This window comes from Didymella exigua (genome assembly GCF_010094145.1).
Source record: "Didymella exigua CBS 183.55 unplaced genomic scaffold M421scaffold_33, whole genome shotgun sequence".
NCBI classification, from domain to species: domain Eukaryota; kingdom Fungi; phylum Ascomycota; class Dothideomycetes; order Pleosporales; family Didymellaceae; genus Didymella; species Didymella exigua.
Window position 1 is genome coordinate 194811 of NW_022984807.1, and position 21076 is coordinate 215886.

At 57.0% G+C, this 21076-nt stretch overlaps 11 protein-coding genes across 11 annotated transcripts; 5 read left to right on the plus strand and 6 right to left on the minus strand.

The window, feature by feature from the left end:
• Window positions 1–62: 62 nt before the first annotated feature.
• M421DRAFT_267268 (Zn-dependent exopeptidase) lies at window positions 63–1941 on the minus strand. Its single transcript, XM_033588751.1, has 2 exons — window positions 1524–1941; window positions 63–1472 (listed from the first exon to the last, which is right to left on the minus strand). The coding sequence occupies exons 1-2, from the start codon at window positions 1744–1746 to the stop codon at window positions 112–114; spliced, it is 1584 nt and encodes a 527-aa protein (XP_033445263.1). The 5' UTR covers window positions 1747–1941; the 3' UTR covers window positions 63–111.
• M421DRAFT_267180 (uncharacterized protein) lies at window positions 1879–2689 on the plus strand. Its single transcript, XM_033588749.1, has one exon. It carries the CDS (start codon window positions 2138–2140, stop codon window positions 2579–2581), a length of 444 nt encoding a protein of 147 aa, XP_033445264.1. The 5' UTR covers window positions 1879–2137; the 3' UTR covers window positions 2582–2689.
• Window positions 2690–2796: 107 nt separating this feature from the next.
• M421DRAFT_8276 (uncharacterized protein) lies at window positions 2797–4107 on the plus strand (the record flags this gene model as incomplete). Its single annotated transcript, XM_033597537.1, has 1 exon — window positions 2797–4107. One exon carries the CDS (start codon window positions 2797–2799, stop codon window positions 4105–4107), a length of 1311 nt encoding a protein of 436 aa, XP_033445265.1.
• Window positions 4108–4179: 72 nt separating this feature from the next.
• On the plus strand, window positions 4180–6588 carry M421DRAFT_267194 (Metallo-dependent phosphatase). Its single transcript, XM_033588750.1, has 3 exons — window positions 4180–4635; window positions 4692–5387; window positions 5432–6588. Exons 1-3 carry the CDS (start codon window positions 4558–4560, stop codon window positions 6494–6496), a joined length of 1839 nt encoding a protein of 612 aa, XP_033445266.1. The 5' UTR covers window positions 4180–4557; the 3' UTR covers window positions 6497–6588.
• Window positions 6589–6680: 92 nt separating this feature from the next.
• Window positions 6681–8333, minus strand: M421DRAFT_70923 (GCD14-domain-containing protein; the record flags this gene model as incomplete). The annotated part of the gene is made up of 2 exons (XM_033596748.1): window positions 6681–7520; window positions 7614–8333. The coding sequence occupies 2 exons, from the start codon at window positions 8331–8333 to the stop codon at window positions 6681–6683; spliced, it is 1560 nt and encodes a 519-aa protein (XP_033445267.1).
• Window positions 8334–8881: 548 nt separating this feature from the next.
• M421DRAFT_94995 (uncharacterized protein) lies at window positions 8882–11339 on the plus strand (the record flags this gene model as incomplete). The annotated part of the gene is made up of 2 exons (XM_033598256.1): window positions 8882–10074; window positions 10121–11339. 2 exons carry the CDS (start codon window positions 8882–8884, stop codon window positions 11337–11339), a joined length of 2412 nt encoding a protein of 803 aa, XP_033445268.1.
• A 168-nt stretch (window positions 11340–11507) lies between these two features.
• Window positions 11508–12535, minus strand: M421DRAFT_267174 (uncharacterized protein). Its single transcript, XM_033588748.1, has one exon. The coding sequence runs from the start codon at window positions 12453–12455 to the stop codon at window positions 11676–11678; it is 780 nt and encodes a 259-aa protein (XP_033445269.1). The 5' UTR covers window positions 12456–12535; the 3' UTR covers window positions 11508–11675.
• An 80-nt stretch (window positions 12536–12615) lies between these two features.
• On the minus strand, window positions 12616–14331 carry M421DRAFT_94996 (dibenzothiophene desulfurization enzyme A; the record flags this gene model as incomplete). Its single annotated transcript, XM_033598257.1, has 5 exons — window positions 12616–13575; window positions 13623–13682; window positions 13731–13937; window positions 13989–14140; window positions 14286–14331. 5 exons carry the CDS (start codon window positions 14329–14331, stop codon window positions 12616–12618), a joined length of 1425 nt encoding a protein of 474 aa, XP_033445270.1.
• A 305-nt stretch (window positions 14332–14636) lies between these two features.
• Window positions 14637–16348, plus strand: M421DRAFT_103406 (GroES-like protein; the record flags this gene model as incomplete). The annotated part of the gene is made up of 3 exons (XM_033586900.1): window positions 14637–14714; window positions 15026–15210; window positions 15268–16348. 3 exons carry the CDS (start codon window positions 14637–14639, stop codon window positions 16346–16348), a joined length of 1344 nt encoding a protein of 447 aa, XP_033445271.1.
• A 499-nt stretch (window positions 16349–16847) lies between these two features.
• On the minus strand, window positions 16848–18461 carry M421DRAFT_8282 (uncharacterized protein; the record flags this gene model as incomplete). The annotated part of the gene is made up of 5 exons (XM_033597538.1): window positions 16848–17455; window positions 17506–17988; window positions 18037–18065; window positions 18117–18345; window positions 18395–18461. The coding sequence occupies 5 exons, from the start codon at window positions 18459–18461 to the stop codon at window positions 16848–16850; spliced, it is 1416 nt and encodes a 471-aa protein (XP_033445272.1).
• Window positions 18462–19094: 633 nt separating this feature from the next.
• On the minus strand, window positions 19095–21074 carry M421DRAFT_71061 (FAD/NAD(P)-binding domain-containing protein; the record flags this gene model as incomplete). Its single annotated transcript, XM_033596760.1, has 3 exons — window positions 19095–20654; window positions 20704–20793; window positions 20850–21074. 3 exons carry the CDS (start codon window positions 21072–21074, stop codon window positions 19095–19097), a joined length of 1875 nt encoding a protein of 624 aa, XP_033445273.1.
• Between the last annotated feature and the right edge of the window lie 2 nt (window positions 21075–21076).

Below are 21076 nucleotides of genomic sequence, written 5' to 3' on the forward strand. Positions count from 1 at the left end.
TTCCTGTACAATAGTTTTCCAAGGATGTAACATTGCTGACAGTTGCAGACTACACGAAATGTACTGCATCCACATACGGTCGGACATTTGTCCAGACTACGCAGGCCTACTTCAGAGCTTCCTGAACACGGGGAACAAGTCGCCGACTCCCAGAGGCACGATGCCAAAGCTCACGTACGAATCGATGTTCTCCGGCTCAAGCGCAACGAAGGCCAAACCAGCATTCTTCTGTGCGCTCTTCACGAAGAAGCTACCTGACGGGAGTGTTACGTTCTGACGCAACGTGTCGGTCGTGACGGTGTTGAGGATCGCACCCTCGTAGTAAGAGCTCGCGAGGGTCGAAGATGTGATGTTGTATACTTCGACTTCGCCTTTGAAGCCTTCCAGCAGCGTCTCGACCTCGAGACCAGATACTCGGAGTCGCTCAGCGAGATCAGACCACGCACGAGGGATGACGTAGCCCTCGGGTCTTGTGACTGTTCTGTTCGGCGTGACAGGTGTCGTTGACGCGAACTCAACAGGGAGCTGCACGACCTCGCCATTGCGAGTGTCGACCATGGTCCACGTACGGTTGGAGTATGTCGTGTAATCAGTGACCACGATCGGTTCCTGGCTCGCAATCACCTCCTCAATGGCTCCCTCGATCGTGCTGTACACCTCCTCGGCCTGATCGCGGGCTGTCTCGAGCACACCAAGGATCATCTGCAGTCCACCAAGAGTTCGACGTTTGAAAGACTGATTCGCAATTCCAATACCGCGTGTCTCGAACAGGAAAGTGACCGACTGCGTCAGACCCATGGCGTTGCGGCCAATTTTCGCATCAGTACCGGCTTCATCGAAGCGAACCGGGTTCGCCGACCGAGACGCGGTAACGTAGGGCTCACCGCGCAGCCCCTTTGAATCCAGCGAGGCGCCAATCGCAGGTGCAAAGGCGGTCTCGGCAAGTTTACGGATCGCCGGGTGGATGTTCAAGTTCTTCGCAGCGCTGTACATGCCGTCTGCAGCGTTGCTGTAGTTCCCAGCGTACCTGGAGCGTGCGCCGTACTCGTGCATGTCGATAGCGATGTGTGGAGAGAAGGCACTAAACCATTGCTTGATATCACGGGTCTGTTGACGAACGAGCTTAACGTGGTCGCGGTTAGGGTCGAAGTTGGTCGCCAAAGTACGTTGGAAGTACGCGTTGCCGTCAGGGTTGTAGCGAGGCAGGACAATGATCTCGAGCTTCTCGAGGAAACCAGCAGCCCATGTGGGGTTTGCATCCATCGCGCCGAGCAGCGCGAGAGTCGCTTCATCGCCAGCAGGTTCGTTTCCATGCACAGAGCCTTGGATCCAGACTCGGACTTTGCTCGTCGAGTTCGTATCGGTCGCAAGACGAACGTACGGGAAGAACTTGCCCTCTTCGCTCAAGAAATCGGCATTTCTGTATGTCGCCCAGGCAGCGTTCTTCTGCGCAAAGCTCTGCAGGAAGGCATCTGATGTCCATTTAGCCGCCTACCTCTACGATGCTTTATAGTCGAACGTACCCAGATCTGCCTCGCTTGTCGCGCCCTTAGTGCCCTCAGTCCACCCAGGAGCAAAAGATGCATTCGGTAGGAACGCAGGACTGTACAGCGTGACATTAGGCGCCGGGAATGCTCCCTGCTCCACAATCTGCGAGTCGAACTGGGTCACAACATGGTTTCCGCCGTACTTTGTGCCCTGTGCCAATGCCGTCGCTGCGAAAAACAAAACCGAAAGAGTCGCCATCTTGTTCTACGACTTGTTGCTTGGCACGTGGGCCATTGCCTTTGTGCGACCACGACTCTTTATCATCTCTTGGTTATACATCTCCGCGATACAGTCGACGATAAACTTCCGATGCCGGCACGTCACTCCAAGACTGCTTCACGACCATTGAATGGCGCGCCAAGTGCCAAGTGAGGAGACTCAGCCGCTACCTGCCTGTTCAGGTGTCGCGACATTCCATTCGGTTATGTTTCGTCGGCATCGTTAAGGCTACGGACGGCACTGCGAGAGAATCGTTCCTTCTTGTGATATAAGAAGTGGGGGGGAGAGATACGAAGTCGCTGTCCTGGTTGTTGGAGGAAGAGGACGTTCCGAGAATCTCGGAGGCGGATGGCGCTCGGTTGGCGGGTCCATGGCGCTGTTCATGGCGCTGTTCTCCGCCCAGCGACCTCTCGATGCATTCTCTCATCAACACCATTTACTCAACAGCCGTAAGAAGCAGCTCACGTTCGTTTTTCGCTTTTCCATGAGAAGATGGTATACAGAAAATGTTCTACTCAAGGATTCCGCGCTAAGAACCCGTAAAAGTTTGCTAGTGCTGTCGCAAGAGGTGACGTCGAGCAGGCAGGGCTACGGCGATAATGCTGTCGCCCTCGTGGCTTCAAGCTTTGAGCTGCTCAGGGGTTCGTATGCAAAGTCCGCTCGGGGGCCTTGCGGCTTCCCAAGCTGCGCAAACGATTTCTCCATACCCCAGGTTCTCCTCTCCGCACCATTGCTGGCCCGAAAATCCGGCGCAGGTCCGTACGAGAAGCCGCGACTACCACAAAATAGTCGCATCCGCCGAGACACCATATAGGAAAGCTACATCTGGCCACTCGTAACCCAAAGAGAACTTGGACCATGGTCCGCTCGTCACGGGGCTCAATTTGCAATTATAGTGATGCTAAGTTTCCCCGCAAATTCCGGACTGCCGTGTGCTTAGCATGCCATCCGGGTTAATATACAGCGACTTGGTAGAGTATATAAACGTCAAGTTCACACGAGGGAATTGTCAGGGCCAGATTAGCGACAATGAAGTTCCTCTCCTCCTTCCTGGCCTCTGTGGCGCTTATTTCTTCAGTCGCCTCGGCCATCTCCGTTACGTCGACTAACTCTTACAACATCAGTAACGATGTCGAAGGCTCGGTAAGGCTGAACGGTCTATCCTTCCAACAAAACGCGTTGACGACATTTGGCAACTATCAATATGTTGCGTTCTACGCGACAGCCACCGGCTATGGCAAGCACTATGTGAACCTTGGCCGTCGGCAGATTTCACCTTCAATCGGAGCATGGCAATACTTCGCCTTCACCGACTACCTCCAGCAGACGCTTGACGAGCACAACACCATCTCCATGGGAATTAGTGGAGACGGCAAGATTCACCTTTCCTTCGACCACCACGACGTGCCCATCAACTACCGCGTAAGCAACACGGGCATCGCCAAAACCATCCCCTCCGAATGGACTGCATCAGCCTTCGGCGCTGTGCAGCACTCCCTCCCCGGCAGCACTGGTCCGTGGACACCCCTCACATACCCGCGCTTCGAGCGCATCGACAACGGCGACCTGTTGATGGAATTCCGCATCGGCGTATCTGGGGCGGGCGACTCCTGGATCCACCGGTACTCGTCCACCTCCGGACTCTGGTCCAACGTGGGCAAGTATCTGCAAGGGCAGGACAACAACGCATACATCAACGGCTTCACCAACGCGCTGAACAAACTCTACGTTTCCTGGACCGTCCGCGAGACGCCCGATGCCAGCACAAACCACGACTTCTACTTCGCCCTCTCCGAAGACGCAGGCCGCACGTGGAAGCAGACCAACGGCCAGACCGTCGCGGTGCCCATCACGCCCTCCACGGCGGGCATCAAGATCTACAGCATCCCTCAGAACAGCCAGATCATCAACCAGGAAGCGCAGTGCGCAGACGACAAGGGCAGGTTCCACGCCCTCATGCGCGACAACAGCACAGGCACCAGCACCTTCTACCACTACCTGCGCACCGCCGACGGAAATTTCAGCAAGACGGCTATCAAAGTGTCGGGCCTTTCGACACCGCCCTACCTCGCGTACCGCGGCAAGATCGTCGCCGCGGGCGATAGCGTCATTGCCGTCTTGCCCGATGCGCCGAAGAGCACGGTGCAGCTCTGGGGTGCGACGGCGGCGGGTGGCTGGACGGACTGGAAGAAGCTGGGCGAGATTACGAACATGGCCGGTGAGCCGCTGGTAGACGAGGAGCGGCTGAAGAAGTTCAATGTTCTCAGTCTGTTTGTGAGGCAGGGAGGGCCGTTTGGGACGAGGAAGGTGCAGGTTTGGGATTTTGGGCTCAGCTTGTAGGGTGCTCTTTGTTCGAGGCTTAGAGGCGACGGGTGGTCAACTTAATTCAAGGTTTCTGGCTGGATCACGTCTATCAGATCTTCCATCATTGAGTCGTTTGAGTTTGCTGGTGCCTTGACGTTGTTGAAATCAAGGAGCAGCTGACTGTGCTCATAGTTCTTGCTTCACCTGCACCAATATCTGACTATTGTTCAACACTCTTCGGGTGACCTCGAACGTAGCAGCACGGCTGCAACGTGGTCCGCGCAGGGTCTTGGCCATCTCTCGTCGTCAGCCTCAAGAAGGTCGAGGTGAAGTTCAACGCGTCTCCGCGGCGGCCCGCTAGCGTGATCGACGTCATTGTCACGCGCGCCCTGCCGCGAGAGGCCGGAAGCGGCCTTCACAGGCAGGAGCACATTCCGCCAAACACCAACGCCGGTACGGCCAAGCGACGATATCTGGTTAGCAGCCATGGCATCCGCCAGCGACATCCTCACCATCACCAGCTCGCTGCTTCTGCGAGTGAGCATCTGGATCTTCTTGCGATGGGTGAGTGTGCAACAAGCTGCTTTGTCACCCGCGCGGTTTGCTGACCTTGATGCTAGATTCCCACCACAGTCGTTCCGCCGCTGGCCGCTGCGCTGACTGCCGTCTACATTCCCGCCTTCTTCACGAGCTTCCAGGACACGGCCGAGTACAAGGTGATATCGGACGAGCTCGACATCATCGTCAAAGACACGATTGAACGCGACGCGAGCGCCGAAGCCGAGCTGATCGAGGGCGCCGATGACGGGCCCTTGGAGGAACTCGATGTGCGCGAAACGATCAAGTACGAGGAGAGGCAGCCGGCGATACTGAAGACCCTCCTGACCGGCCTGCCGAGTCCCTCGTCGGCGATGTGGAGCTGGATCACATTCGGCATCAACATGGTGCTGCTGGCCATGACGCTCGACGTCATCTATCGGCCAACGCTCCTGCACGACTGCCACAACGCGTCGTTTGGGCGCATCGGATACGTGTCAGACCACAGCGCGAGGGTCTTGGTCCGAGAGCCATACGCGCACGACGTCAAGGTGCTCTACCGCTCCATCGACGAGCTGAGTCGCTCGTGGATGGAGAAGACGCTGAAGGCGTCCCAGCCTGGGTACTGGCTCACAAACGAGACCGACTTCACGTCTGTCATTGAGATCGATCATCTGCGCGCCGACACGCCGTACGAGTACGTCATCAACACCTCGAGTGGCAACAAGACGGGGACCTTCACCACACCGCCGCGCCCTGGTCGCATCTCGGCATTCAAGGTTCGTTGCCATGCTGTCATGCAGGACGACACTGATTCATTTAGGGTGACAAGTATACATTTGTCCACTCGAGCTGCATCAAGCCTCGGGTGCCATATACGCCGGTCCAGCACCCGCTTGAATTCCCAGGCATGAAGCACCTCGCCAGCTGGATCCACGAACTAAAGCCATATTTCATGCTCTTCCTCGGCGACTTCATCTACATCGACGTGCCGCACAGACAGGGCAAGGATGCAGAGACGTACAGGCGCGAATACCGCCAGGTGTACTCGAGCCCCTCCTGGCCTGCAGTCAGCGACAACCTGCCCTGGATTCATGTCATCGACGACCACGAGATCCAGAACGACTGGAACGGCAACATGACTGGGGTGGCTGTCCCTGCGTACGACGCCTTTACTCACTACAACGCTGCCGCCAACCCACCCGCTCACCGCAAGGGCGCAACCTACTTCTCCTTCACGCAGGGACCGGCCGAGTTCTTCCTCCTTGACACGCGGCGCTACCGCAGCCCCGCAAGCAAAGACCCCAACGACCCCCGCAAGACGATGCTCGGCGCCACCCAGCTCGCGGACCTGCTGGCGTGGATCGACAAAGAGCCGCCGCGCGGCGTGCACTGGAAGATGATTGTGACGGGCACGCCGTTTACGAAGAACTGGCAGTTCGGATCGGAGGACACGTGGGGCGGGCACCTGTTTGAGCGACAGCGGGTGCTGGAAGCAGCGTGGGCGCACTCGTCGACGCACGGCGTGGGCGTCGTGGTGCTGTCAGGCGACCGGCACGAGTTCGCCGCCACTGCGTTTCCGCCGCCCGCCGACGGTCGCTGGCCTGCTAGCGCGACGGTGCATGAGTTCAGCACTAGTCCGCTGAGTATGTTTTACCTCCCTGTTAGGACGTACAGGGAGATGGACGATGCGGATGTGACGATCAAGTATCTGCCCGACGGCGGGAGCAAGTTTGGCGCTGTGGAGATTAGCACGCCGGCGCATGGCGAACAGAGTCATGTCAATTACAGACTGTTCGTCGACGGGCAAGAGGCGTGGACGCATCTTATTTCCACGCCGCCGGGCAGGGAGGGGAGTCATCGCGCGAGGGATGCGGTGTGGGGGTGATTTCGTGCGAGGCGATCTAATGGCCTGGGGTGGGTGGCTGCGGGAAGGCCATGTACGTTCTAGCAACTCAATCTCATTCGAAGCAGCGGCCGTGTCTCAAACCACCATTTGGGTATCTCAAACCACCATTTGGGTATCTCAAACCACCATTTGGGTATCTCATCTTGTTCGTCCTAGCGCTCGTCTACCGCACCCCCGCGCCGTACTTCCTACGCGCCCTCGCCTCGTCGTCGGCCGTCCACTGCCGCGGCAGCACGGCGAAGACGAGATACGACGTGTGCGTCTTCAGATCCGGCTCGGTCCTGTGCACCAGCCGGCCCTCCTTGAACAGCGGCCGCGTCGCCGCCTCCCGCTTCACGCGGTCCAGACGATCGTGTCTGCTCGGCGGCAGGCCCTGGGCGTTGTACCCGCGCACGGCATCCGCATCTGCGTCTGCACCCCCCCCGTCGGCGTCCAGCCCGCGCTTCCGCGCCTCAGCGCGCCGCAAAAGGTCCTCCTGCTTCGCGCGCTGCAGGCCATGGAACACGGCAGCGCGGCCCTCGACGTCGCGCAGGCGCTGCACGGCCTCGGCGACACTGGCCGCGCTCGCGTTGCCCCCCCGTAGTCCTTCCTCGGCCAGGCCTGTGCGCTCGCGCCGCACCTCGAGCCGCTTGGCTTGCATCTCGACCATGTCGATCTCGAGCCAGCCGTGGGCGCGCAGGGCGGCGACGGTCTTGGTGACCTGCTCGATGCAGGGCGAGAAGGTGCAGATGCGCACTGCTTTTCGCGGGTTGAGGGGCGACGATGTCGTGGTGCGCGTGAGATGTGGCAGCGCTTGCCAGGGCGCGGGCAGGTCGAGGAACACGGCGTCGGCGTCTGGGCTCGTGCCGTCGGCCAGACCGAAGCCGGTCCCGTACACGTCGCGATGCGTGACGGTGACGACGGGGTCGAGGCCGTGCTCGGCAAGCTCGAGGGCGAGCTGCTGCGCGCGCGGCTCGTGGTATTCGAACGAGTACACGCCGCCGCGGCGGGTGCGTGTGGGCGTCTTGGGCGCGGCGGCGTCGGCTGCATCAGCTGCATCAGCTGTATCAGCTGCATCAACTGTATCAGCTGCATCAGCTACATCAACTCCATCAACTGCATCAACTGCATCAACTCCATCAACTCCATCAACTCCATCAACTCCATCAACTGCGTTGGCGACATCCATGCCCGGCGCACCGTTGTAGACGCAGCGCGCCGCCGCATGAGTGAAGGAGCCGCTGCCGGCGCCGGCTTCGATCAGGTGGTCGCCCGGACGCACGCGCAGGCGCTGCAGGATGTAGCTGTAGTCGGGCGTGTAGACGACCTGCGTGCGGTGCGGGAGCGAGAGCGTCCACGTCTCGGGCGTCGGGGGGATCAGGTGCGCGAATCCGCTGCTTGCCGTCGCGGCCTTGACCACGTCCTTGTTCGTCTTCGTATTCGTCTTCGTATTCGTCTTCGTCTCCGTATTCATCTTCGTCTTCGTCTCCGTATTCATCTTCGTCTTCGTCTCCGTATTCGTCTTCGTCTTCGTCTCGGGCGCGTCCGTGGTCGGTGTCTCGTCTCCGCCATCTCTCTTGCGCTTCTTTGTTCGCCCGCGTGAGCCCGTGTCGACGACGGATGCGAGCACTTGCGTGCCCCACGGCTGGTCGACGAGCGTGCTGTGCGGGAACGACCCGAAGCGCGTGTTCTCGACCTTTCCCTCTGCGTAGTCCGAGTCGCCGTTCGGTGCGAGCACAACGGGGATGAGGTGGTCGCGCCGCAACTGGACCATCCCCAGGCCGTGCGCCGCAGAGTGTGTCCCCGGGTCGAGGAAGGGGGAGACAACAGGCGCCATGACGTCTGCGGAATCTGGGCCAACGTCTGCGGAATCTGGGTCAACGTTGCGGAATCTGGGTCAACGTTGCGGAATCTGGGTCAACGTCGCAGAATCTAGGCCAACGTCGCAGAATCTGGGTCAACGTCGCGAACGCAGTGTTTGTGTGAAGCGCGAGGAATAATTTTTGCGGGGAGCTTTCGGCCCTGCAATTGGCGGGGAACGCCAAGGACACCGCGGCTTCACGGAGCGACTCGACGACGCAGCACCCTGAGTCACCCAATCGCCATTAGACTCCACTTTGCTGTTTCCCTCCGCGTTCGTCCTGTCGTTCATCCTGTCGTTCGTCCTGTCGTTCGTCTTGTCGTTCGTCTTGTCGTTCGTACTGTCGGCCGTCCTGTCGTTCGTCCTGTCGTTCCGTTCTTGCCGTACCGTCTCGTCTCGTCTGCTTGATGGTCTTTGCGTTCCGGTCCTTGTCCCGCACATTCCTCACTCCCGCTAGCTCCCCGCTCCTGCACTCCAGCCACCACTTCAAGCCCACACCCCTGCAGCTCGTCTCCAGAGCCGCCATGGCCACCCCAGCGCGCACGCAGCCGCCATGGAAGGAGCCCACGTCGACAGAACCAGCAAAGCTCAAGGTGTGGAACTCTCTGACAAGGTCGAAAAACGACTTTGTCCCCATTGATCCCGAGGGTAAGCTCGTGAAATGGTACAGCTGCGGCCCCACAGTGTACGACGATGCCCATCTTGGACACGCGCGGAACTATGTCACCATTGATGTCCTGCGGAGAATCCTGGCTGGCTACTTTGGCTACAACCTGCAGTTTGTCCAGAACATCACCGATGTCGACGACAAGATCATCCTGAGAGGACGCCAGCAACATGTCCTCGCACAGTACAAGGCCGAGAACCCGACAATATCAGACCAGGTCGCTGCTACAACCGTGGCCGCGTTCGATGCCTACGTGAAGAAGAACCTCCCGCTTCTGAGCGCCGAGCTTGCACCGGAGGACTTCAACAAGGAGTCGGCTGAAAAGTACGCCCACGTCATCGCTGGAAAGTCGGAGGACGGATCCGGCGCGCCAGGCGACAAGGAGGCCAAGATCAAGATGCACCTGAAGACAGTAGGCACGGCGGCAACAGCACTGCTCGCCCCTTCGAAAACGACTCCAGAAGACGTTGAGCTGTTCTACGGCGGCGCCGAAGAGGTGCTGCTGCCCTACCTCGACTCAGTCCACGGCTCCAAGATCGACGCTAGTGACCACACTGTTTTCACCAAGCTCACGCAAAAGTACGAGGCGCGTTTCATGCAAGACATGAGGAACCTGAACGTCCTCGATCCTGATGTCGTAACTCGAGTCACCGAGTATGGCGATCAGATTGTCACCTTTGTCGACAAGATTGTCGACAATGGCTTCGCCTACAAGACCTCGGACGGCTCCGTCTACTTTGACATTGACAGCTTTGAGAAGATCCCTGGCAACCACTACGCCCGCCTGGAGCCTTGGAACCGGGGAGACAAGGGATTGCAGGCCGACGGTGAGGGGGCTCTGTCGCAGCAGAAGACATCGGAGAAGCGCAGCGAGGCCGACTTTGCCTTGTGGAAATCCAGCAAGCCCGGAGAGCCAGCGTGGAAGTCGCCGTGGGGTCCCGGGCGACCGGGTTGGCACATCGAGTGCTCTGTCATGGCCAGCGATGTGCTGGGCAACCAGATGGATATCCACTCGGGTGGTATCGACCTGTGCTTCCCTCACCACGACAAGTGAGTTCACCGTACAGTCTGAGTGGCCAGCATCTAACGTCCACAGCGAACTCGCACAGTCAGAGGCACACTGGTCCGGCGACAAGGGTGGTCACCAGTGGGTCAACTACTTCCTGCACATGGGCCACTTGTCGATATCTGGCAGCAAGATGTCGAAGAGTCTGAAGAACTTCACAACCATCCGGGAAGCATTGGCGCGAGGAGACTGGACCGCCCGCAGTCTGCGCATCATCTTCCTGATGGGAGGGTGGCATGACGGCATTGAGATCACACCCGCCATGCGCAAGGGCGGCTCTGGGTGGGAGAGCAGCATCAGCAACTTCTTCTACAAGGTTCGCGACCGCGAGGTGAACCCCATGATGGACTCGACCGGCAACGAGGACGAGAGCATCCTGGAGGCCTTTGAGCAGGCGAAGCAGAAGATTCACAATGCGCTTGCGGACTCGTTCGACACACCCGCTGCGACTCGCGCCATCTCGACGCTAGTCACAGCTTGCAACTCTGCCAAGCCCGTCGACCTGTCTGACAGCGTTGCATTCGACGTTGCTCGCTACATCACACGCATCGTTCGCATCTTTGGTCTCGATGGCAACGCCGATCCGTATGACGGCGGCATCGGCTGGGCGGGCATCGACATCCCCTCAGAGGCAAAGGAGTTTGTGTACGCTGCCGCTCGCGATCGCGACGAAGTCCGAAAGCACGCCGTCGCTGGCGACTTGTCAGGCGAGGTCCTCGAGTCCATCATCGCGCAGCACAGGCCCACGCAACAACAAGACGCCAAGGCCATCCCCTACGCCAAAGTCCTTTCCACGTTCCAGGAGAGCCTGCGCAATCTTTCCGAGAAGAAGGCTCCCGCCAAGGACTTCCTTGCGCTTTGCGATGCACTCCGCGACACACATCTCTGGGACCTCGGCATCTACCTCGAGGACCGCGAGAACCTGCCCTCGATGGTTCGCCCCGTCGACGCGGAGCTGCGCTTCGCACGCGAAGAGAAAGAGACCATCGCCCGCCAAAAGGCCGAGGCTAAGCTCCAGCGCCAGCGCGAGGAGGCAGAGAAGCAGGCCAAGCTGGCTGCGCAAGCCAGGATCAACCCTAGCGACATGTTCAGGACCGCCGAGTACAGCGCATGGGATGCTGACGGGTTGCCGCTCAAGGACAGGGAGGGCAAGGAGCTCTCCAAGGGCGCGAGCAAAAAGGTCAAGAAGGAGTGGGAGAAGCAGAAGAAGCTCTACGACGAGCACCTGAAGAGCGCTGGTGCGTTGTAGAAGTATCACGCAGCTGACAATGTCCGGACACGACATCACTTTGCGCTGACTCTGTATGTAGAGGTAAACACCATGCCCGCATCGCATGCAGCGACCCATGACAAGCTCCAATGTGAACAACACTGATGCAGTAAAAGCCTGCCAAGGAACCCCCGAGTGATGGATGCGTCGCGGTTTCCTTCAGGCTCGCGTACCTGCATTGATCATATGACGCCAAGAAAAATATCGGTTGGCGTCAAATCGTAGCGACGCCTCGTTGAGTTGCGAATCGAAGCCGTGGAAACCACAGGGGAAAAGTCTCCGGTGATTGTCGCAAGGCTGGTGCGCGAGGCTGCATCACCCCATTTGCCGTGCTGGGCAGCACCCGCATCGAACTCGCGTGTCCAAAGCCCATCCGACCATCCCCTGTACCACGGCATACGCACCCTCATCCGCGCGATTGCTTGCGACCAGCTGCCCAGCCTTCCCCCGTTCCATTCGGCGTAGCGTCAAGTGCCGCTTGAATTCCCTCAGCCATGAGCGCCTGCAGGCATGTGGCTGATCAATGTGAAAACACGACTTGTCAAAGGATACTTTGGCAGTAACATTCCACCTTGTGCGATACCATCCCACACCTGGGAGCACGAGGAGGTGGCGCACAGACAGTGCATTTCTGGCAACTACCATTGGCTCAAGGGGTACCAGATCAACACGATGTGATGTGTTGCGAGATGTGAAGGTGATGGCTATTGGATCGACGCTTGTTGCATAGAGAGCAGCAGCTGGACTTCCGAAGCGATACACTCCATGTTTCTTGTGTGCAAACGGGCAGAGATTTGCTATTTTCTTCTGGCTGACTTGCCGCTCATCGCTTTGATGCTGTGCGCGGCTAATGTCGCTGTAAAGCATCTGGTTCGACGCAAAGCATCTGGTTCGACGTAAAGCATCTAGTTCGACGTAAAGCATCTGGTTCGACGTAAAGCATCTGGTTCGACGTAAAGCATCTGGTTCGACGTAAAGCATCTGGTTCGACGTAAAGCATCTGGTTCGACGTAAAGCATCTAGTTCGACGTAAAGCATCTGGTTCAACGCAAAGCATCTAGTTCGACGTAAAGCATCTGGTTCGACGTAAAGCATCTGATTCGACGTAAAGCATCTGATTCGACGTAAAGCATCTGATTCGACGTACGCATGTCAGTCAGCACAGTCCGGTCAGTGACGCGTTTCAAACGCCAGTCTCTGACTTTGCAGCACGCATTTCATCATCGACATGATCCTTATCCTTTGCATTCGCTTCCTACTCAGGGATGATATGGTCTTTGGCCTCGACACCGGCCTTCCAACGGTACTTTGATGCGATGTGCTCGTCCAACGGACCTGTCTGCCCCGGCTTCCCGTAAAAGTTCTCCCTGTACGTGCCTCCAGGGACGGCGTAGTCGTCCCAGAACAAGCCTCGCGCCCTCAACTCTGGGAGCAGCAGCTCGATGATGTCTTTGAAAGACTGCGGGAACAAAGCGTAGGCAAAGTTGAACCCGTCGACATCAGCCTCATCGACCCAGGTCTGGAGTCCGTCCACCACTTGAGCCGGGGTGCCAACGATGATGGGACCATTTCCACCGATGCTCACGTGCTCCGCGACCGTGTGCTTTGTCCACTTCGATGTCCCGGGGGAGAACTTTGCGTATGCCTCTACAGTTGATCTCACCGCGTTGCTCTCGACTTCACGAAGCTCCTCATCGTCACCATACTTGCCCAGATCGATGCCCGTCCAGCCACAAAACAACGCCAGCGCGCCATCCAGCGAAGCATATTTTCTGTAATCGGCCAACTTCGCCTGCGCCTCTTCCTCTGTCCGACCAATAATCGGAGTCACCAGAGCCAGGACCTTGATGTTGCTGGGGTCGCGCCCATGCTGCGTTGCGGCCAGCTCTCGAATCTCCGCGATGCTCTTAGCGGGCACCGAAGGGCTGAAAGCGCTCACGAAAATGGCCTCTGCGCTCTCGGCTGCAAACTGCTTGCCGGCTCTGGATGTGCCCGCCTGGAGCAGCAGGGGCGTGCGCTGCGGGCTTGGCTGGCAGATGTGCGGCCCAGGCACTGTGAAGTACTTCCCGCGGTGGTTGATTTCGCGGACTCTGTCGGGGACGGTGTAAATGCCCTTCTCGCGGTCGAGCACCACCGCGTCGTCTCTCCACGAAGACTCGAAGAGCTTGTACATGACCTTCACGTACTCCTCGGCTTGCGCGTACCGCTCGTCGTGCTACTGTTATTAGCGCGTGACGCCACGGATATGCTCGTCGGACTCACTGCAAGCTGCTCTTTGAAGCCCATGTTGCGCGCAGCCGAATCGAGATAGCTAGTCACAATCTACAGGCACGTCAGCCTCGCGCTCATCGTGACAAGCTGCAAACCTACATTCCAGCCTAGTCGCCCTTTCGAGAGGTGATCGACAGTCGACAGTCTGCGAGCCAGGTGGTAAGGCTGCTCGTACGTCGTCGACACAGTCACGCCAAACCCGATACTCTTGGTCGCTGCTGCCATTGCGCTCACAACGCTAAGCGGCTCGTTGACAGGCCACTGTGCGCCAGAGATCTGCGCTGCGTCGAGGTTGCCGTTGTATACCTTGAGCTTGGTTAGGGCTTGTTCTCACACTGCGCGCCGATCAGTACGAACGTCGTAGCCACCGAGCACGTCGGCGATGAATATGCCGTGGAATTTAGCTTCTTCTAGCAGCTTTGCCAGTTCAACCCAGTGCTGGACATCGCCGAATTCGTGCGAGTGATCCTCGGGATGTCTCCATAGTCCAGGCGACTGATGGCCACTGCCTGTTGGTTGTTTGGGGTCAGTCTATTGTTTGCTAATATGTATCGCCACCAATATGAACCGGAGACAGTATCCGCCTCGCGGGCAAGTACAGCGAAGGTGGGGATGACGTTGCGTTGGCGCGCGGTCACGTGCATGTCGACTTACACATCTCCACGAACGCGTTCACGATCCATTTCTTCTGGGGCACCATGATTCCGTATATTTCCAGGAAGATGTCGTGCTCTCGAGTTGAATTATCTTGCCCCTACTGAGGTTTGCATACCTATGTACATGCGAATCCGATGTCGCTGTTGATGTTGCTACAATTCGATGGGGCAAGCACATCATCTCGTTCTGTATTCACGCCATCGCTTATCTGCCGTCGCCAGCGCAAATCAGCGTCGAATACCAGAACATGGCGTCGGGAAGCGCTATGTCCCTGACACACGTCTTGTAAGGTCCCTCAATTTACCCAAGCTGTAGTCGGGCTCTAGCGGGCCTTCTCCACCAAGGTGAATGCCACGCCATTGGGGCCCACAATGCCGACAGAACGATCCCCGCGAAGAGGCCGTAGACGCCGAGCGACCGCGTGAAGTATGCATGTACTTGTACGCTAGCTTCTTCGCTGACCTTCCGGTAGGATGACGAAGTCGGCTATCCGGGACTGCCTTTTCGGTAGTCAGGACCAGGCGGCTGTGTCAAAGTCGCATCTTGCGCCCTCTCTAACTTTTCTTGGGCTTTTTTGAACGCGTGAATCTGGAATATCCAACACACGACCTCTTCGACTCATTCATACCCACATCATCATGGTTCCCTGGCGCTGGCGACCCAAGAGCATTTCCAAAGCACCGACGCAGATCAAGCCGGAAACTCCAACACCAGAGAGGACGACCGATGACGCACAGGATCAGTTCCAGCGCAGTGCAGTAGATGGGGCCCGTCCGGAACAACAATCTGCTTTGCTGCTGCATGCCATCCGCCAGCCATATGAGGTGGCTTCTGACCATGCTGTTCCTGAGATCCAGAACGACACGGAGCTGCTGGTCAAGGTCACTGCTGCTGGACTGAACCCGATAGACTGGAAGTCACCGCAAGTTTATATCCCCTGTTAACGTCCATCCGATCACATATGCTGACAGTTCCCCAGTGACTTCAATTTCGGCGTGCCCGTGTTCCCTTTCATTTCCGGCCGCGAACTCTCCGGGGTCGTTGTCAAGGCTCCCAACACTCCACACGCCCGCATACGCGAAGGCGATGTGGTGACGATCCCGTCAACCGACTATCGCGACCTGCGCAAAGCGGCGTTTCAGGAGTACACCATAGCCTCGTCTTTCAACACCATACGACTACCGCACAGCGTCTCGGCCGAGTCGGGAAGCATATTGGGGGTTGCATTCGTATCCGCTGTGCTGGCACTAGGCATTTGCATGGGCGTCAGCTTTGAAAGCGTCGAAGACGGCCCCGATCTGTTGAGCATCGTGCGCAGCATCGATCCCGCAAGACTGCCCGCGGACATCAGGAAAGAGTGTCTGGAAAACATCTGCGAGGCCGATCGCGCCAAAGCCGGCGATTACCTGGTCATCTGGGGCGGCAGCTCGACGAGCGCACACCTCACGATGCAGGTTGCGAGACTGACAGGTTTGAAGATCGTGTCCGTCGTCGACCACGCAAAGCACGGGATCCGCCTGTCGTCACACGCAACCACACGCGCAGATCTGCTAGTCGACTCACACGATCCCGAGCGAGCAATCGCAATCATCAAGCGCGCGACAAGCGACGGTGCGCGCTTCGGCTTCGACACGGCGGGGAAAGACTCGGCCGCGCAGCTACTGCGCGCGCTCGCATCGTCCTCGTCCTCGATCGCCTCGCTGCCGAAAGAAGCGCGCAACTACGAACGCAAGGACTCCAAGCTCCCCACGCCGCCATCGACGCCGCTTGAGCCCGCAGAAGAAGCGCCTCGATCGCACTTGGTCGGACTGACGGGGCTGCCCAAGACTGATATCCCAGAGGACGTGACGCTGCACAATGTGCCGATCAAGCTGTTCCATGAGATCCCGGAGGTTGGGGAGGCGCTGAGTGCGTGGTGCGAGCGCTTGCTTGTGAAAGGCTTGTTGGTGCCGCCGGATGTTGTGGGGACTGTGGAGGGGTTGGGCGCGATCAACGATGGGCTGGACAGGATGAGGAGGAGGGAGATTAGTGGGGGGAGACTTGTGGCTGTCTTGCAATAGTTGGATTTCTCGTTTCTGTCTCATGCGCAATATCGGCGTTTTCTGTAAATACAAGACTATCGGAACAAATGAAAACGGGCTGTGTGGGGTTAGGATGAGCACTGCCTTTGCATACTTTCTCCGCGCCGGAAATTGAGCTGAGACGTAGACACTGGCCCACGGTACATACTTCAAAACTTATAGATTAGTTGCTGTACGAGCTGATATATCTTACAATATTCTAGCCGTTGGACAGCTGGAGTATTGTACTTATTAGCACGGATATTGACTAGAATGCCTATAAGTTACCAATGACGCTACAGTAATGCGCCACTGAAAGAGACAATTCATTTTCCGAAGAGCGCAACCCATCAACATACCGTCTTGATTTATCTTAATGTGTCGAAAGATAGAATAAATCTAGTACGTGGCTATTCTAGCTTTTCGCGAGTGACCACGCTGGGTTGATCGTCGCCCAATCTACATCTTCCTCGAGACCAATGGGTCCCCATGCTTCTCATCAACGCAGGTCTGTACCTCCGTGCTTCGACTCAACGACAGCCGTCTCGACCGGTACCGTCCCCTTGGAATCGATCGCATCTTCGAATGTCTTCTTCTCGCCAAACTCCCTGAGCACCAGCCAGGCTGGCCAGATGGCAACAGCCCAAAGCGCGAAATTCCAGTATATCGCGCCGACTTCGGCAAAGACGGTGACGGACGTGATCCCATAGCTGATCGCCTGCCAGGCAGACTCGGTGCCTCTTAGCAGCGCAGCGTAGCGAATGACTTCTGGCTCGTTCTCCGCGAGCTGCCCGATGAAGAAGTAGAGGAAGAGGTAGTTGAGCTGAAACCCGACGGTCAGGAAGATGAAGACGGCAAAGCCGCGACCAAAGCCGGAAGATGACCAGTCGTATGTGGGCTGTGTAGACCGGAACTCAGTCGCCAGGACGGTCGCCCACAACCACCATGCGCCCTGCAGCACGGCGATGGAAAAGAATGTGCTGCGGGCACGGAAGCGTAGGGAGATGGATGTCCGGTCCAGATAAGCCCCGAGAAGGTTGCCGCAAATGACGGCTACGATGCCAGACAAGAAAGAGCCCAGAGCTCGAGAGCGGACGGAGAACCACACTTTGTTGCAGTCAGCCAGTGCAATTTTGTGCCACGCGAGTGTAACTTACAAGCTAGATAGGTGAAGTAGACGGCCTCCGAGAAGACTGCCTGTCCGATCCAGAGCACAGTGAGAAGATATCTCCTCGTGAAAAACAGCCTGGTCGTGGCCTTGATCTCGAACCAGGGGTTGTTGAGAATAGCCAGGTCGACTTTCTTGCCGTCCTTGCGCTGGACATCGTTGGGCTTGGTCAGGAAGAGAGCCACAAAGGGCCCGACGCACTGCAAGGCGATGAAGACAAGGTACACTGTGTACGACACGCTGCCGGCTTGATCGCGGTCTGCGTTGAGACCAAGGTTGATTGCGCCGCCGAGGATCTGACCACCCAGACGGAAGGTGAGCCAGTAGCCAAGCGCTTTGCCTTTGTTCCAGGGTTCGGGGTATGCAAGCGCTAGGGCCGCTTCAGCCATCCAGAATACACCTGCGGAGATACCACACAGTGCGCTTCCGAGATATATGAACCACTCTGTTCCAAAGCGGTTATTCGTGTACACTGCCGTAGATCAGTAGCTATTGGAGGGAGTATGGAATTCATACTCACAAGCTGCTGCGTATGGTGCGTATCCAAGACTAGTATGTTGTCAGTATGAGCGTTATCGTCTCTCGTCCACACTGACTCACGTTCCAAAGATCAGCGCCCCTTTGATCCCAATGTAGTGCACGATGACACTGCTGAAGTAGCAGCTGACCACCATCAAGCAGAAAGTCAGAGCATTTCCAGCGTTGACGAGATGGGGCGATTGTGCTCCTCCAGCGCCGAGGGAGTTCATCGCGCCCCAAATGCCCGGAGCAGAGAAGTTGCAAAGCCCGAGGATGGTCATGTTGAAGAACGTGCTTCGATACCATTTTGCTGTGTGTGTTAGCTTAGAGCATGCTGTGGGGTACGAGGCTTCTCATACTTGGGTAGTCGCGTCTTTCGACCTCGACATCGCTGCCAGATTCCAATGATGAGTTCTGAGAAGCCATGTCCGACGATGTTCAACCTGCAGATGCCGATCGAGCTGTGGAAGGATGGACTTTCATATACTGCATCAGGTGCTGCAATCTTCTCGCGGTACCGGGAGGCTTTTACAACAGGCTAGCAAGTACCGAAGGCATCATACGCCAACGGCTTGTAAGCACGCACATGCATGCTAGGATTCCGCACGAGTACCGTACGGCCCGGACGCCATGTCGCCGGTGCTCGGTGCAGATGTTTGTGTATCGCGTCTAAGTAATCCCAACTGTCGTTTGACGTTGCCACGGGCCTTCCGCGGCAGAACGTGGGCGTTGGTAGTTTGATGGGGTAGCACGCCATCCCCCCTGCCATTTGCGAATCACCACATGTAGATAAGAACATCGAACAACTGATTCATGCGGGAGTACGCTGACGATTCCAGCAGAGAGAATGTCGTGATCTCGGTACCAATGAATGTACTAGTGGCCACGTAATGCTGCAACGGGATTACTTGATTGGGCATGCACTCGCTGCCGAGTCTTTGGAACCACACGAGCATCGTAGAAGCACACCGATACACCGGGCAAATTGAGAAACAAACTGTGAACTTGTAGGCAATCTTATTGCGAAAACTGCCCAGAGACGAAGCGTCGAAAGCGGAATTAAGCCGACTTCTTGACTGCCCCAGGGAGATCCCACCAACTCTCATGCACGTCCTTCAATTCCGGCTCTTGGCCAGGCGCTCTGAGATATGACACAAGATCAGAGGTCTCATCGATCTCTCCCCTGGTGTATCCGTTGCCAAAGTATGCGAACCTGTTCTGCTTGTTGAAGTGTTCATATTCCCAGTCTTCCCAACGGGGGTCGCGCCGCACAAGCGTAAGCGCAGCAGCAGAACCCGGCCACAGGCCGTGAATTCTCTGTCCTGGAAGTCCACCGTTGTTCCAGGAGGAGCAATTGTCTGTCAAGACCACACTTGGAAAGAAAGCATCGCAGTAGTCCACGAAATCATCCGCGGCCTCTTTCGATGGAGTGATTGACTTGATGCCTTGTGAGGAGACCTTTCGCAGAACCTTTGCGAAAAATGTGATCGTTGTCTCTACAGCTTGTGGTACGGTACCAGATGGACCAGTTGCATGCGGTCCCGCGAGGAAGAATAGATTCGGAAAGCCCGGTGTTGCAGCTCCCAAGTATGTGTATGGAAAGCCAAACTCTCCATCCGGCTTCCAAGCTCTGCTTAGATCAACTCCGCGCGCCTTGATGGGAAAGGGTGGTACAAGATCGGTATTGGCACCAGTAGCACAGAAAATAGCATCGAAGTCGTAATTTTTGCCGTCGACCGTCTCGATGCCAGTGGGTGTAAATCGCTTGATGGGCGTCTTGACCAGCTCTGCATTCTCCTCGGTAAGCGACTCAAGGTAGCCAGGTCCTGGAGTCAGTCTTCGGCAGTGTGGCGCGAATTCAGGAATCAAGCCATCGAGCAGTTCTGGCTTCTTTGCAGCTCGCGCTTTCATCACCTCGATGAACGTCTCGCGAATGCCTTCGTTCTCCTCAGACCCTCGTACCATAGCACGGAAGTGCCGCCAATATCTCTCTTCAATGTCTTTACGGAATCTGAGGTACGTATCCGGATCCTTAAATGACTCCAGTTGATCCGGTGGGTACGGCTGAGGCTCAAAAGTTCTCTCATCGCCAGCCCAAGACGTGGCAATCCAAGTGGGATTACGAACCAGGTGGGTGACGTGATTCGCCACTCGCTGCAGGTGCGGTACTATCTGTAGCCCACTGGCTCCGTTGCCGATGACCGCGACTTTCTTGTCAGTGGGATCGAAGGTTGGGTCCCAGTTAGAGGTGTGCCGCAGATGCCCTTTATAGCTATCAAGACCTGGGTAGTCTGGCAATTTCCAGGCGTTGAATCGCCCGATCGCTGTAATCACGAAGTCAAAGTCTTCGTTCGTGGTAGTGTTGTCGATCAAGTTGTGGACTTCCAAATTCCATTTAGACTTTCCGTCATCCCATGAAGCATCATCAACACGATGTCGTAACCTGACGTATTTGTAAACGTCGTGCTTTCTAGCTGTTGCTTGCCAGTAGTCTCTGATTTCAGCACCCTTGGCAAAAATCTCTGACCATTGAGTGTTGGGCGAGAACGTGCTCTGGTAGACGTGTGCTGGTATGTCACAACGAACGCCAGGGTATTGATTCTCTAGCCAAGTGCCACTCTTGAGAATGTCAGACCATGTCGACCAATTTTTAAATAGCGAGACTCACTACGTCGTTGTTCTTCTCGAAGATCGTGAGTTGAATACCTGGTACCTTGGCCGGGAGCAGGATGCCAGCATTGATACCCGCCAGGCCAGCCTACACACTGTTAGCGCCCGAGGGTTCAACATTCACTGAATATATACGGTACGTACGCCAATGACGGCTACCTTCAGCGGTCGAATGTCATCTATGTGGTGGCTGGAGTCCAATCGCAGTCGCGAGACAGGATATCCGATGGGTAGAGTTGGATGAGTGCTGACTCGTTCTGTCTCGCTTACAGGCGCGAGATGCTCTGTCAACTGCGCGACGCGTCGCGTCGAATCTGTTGATGGTGACGTCTTGCCGAGTGTGTCGGTGGGAATAACGTTGGACGCCATGA

Bases quoted from the DNA above. Each gene is read 5' to 3' on its own strand.
- M421DRAFT_267268 (XM_033588751.1), bottom strand. From the start codon at position 1,746: ATGGCGACTCTTTCGGTTTTGTTTTTCGCAGCGACGGCATTGGCACAG. The intron at 1,473-1,523 runs GTACGTTCGACT...AATGGACATCAG, and splicing joins GACAAGCGAGGCAGATCTGG to ATGCCTTCCTGCAGAGCTTT.
- M421DRAFT_267180 (XM_033588749.1), top strand. From the start codon at position 2,138: ATGGCGCTGTTCATGGCGCTGTTCTCCGCCCAGCGACCTCTCGATGCA.
- M421DRAFT_267194 (XM_033588750.1), top strand. From the start codon at position 4,558: ATGGCATCCGCCAGCGACATCCTCACCATCACCAGCTCGCTGCTTCTG. The intron at 4,636-4,691 runs GTGAGTGTGCAA...CCTTGATGCTAG, and splicing joins TCTGGATCTTCTTGCGATGG to ATTCCCACCACAGTCGTTCC. The intron at 5,388-5,431 runs GTTCGTTGCCAT...TGATTCATTTAG, and splicing joins GTCGCATCTCGGCATTCAAG to GGTGACAAGTATACATTTGT.
- M421DRAFT_267174 (XM_033588748.1), bottom strand. From the start codon at position 12,455: ATGCTTTACGTCGAACCAGATGCTTTACGTCGAACTAGATGCTTTGCG.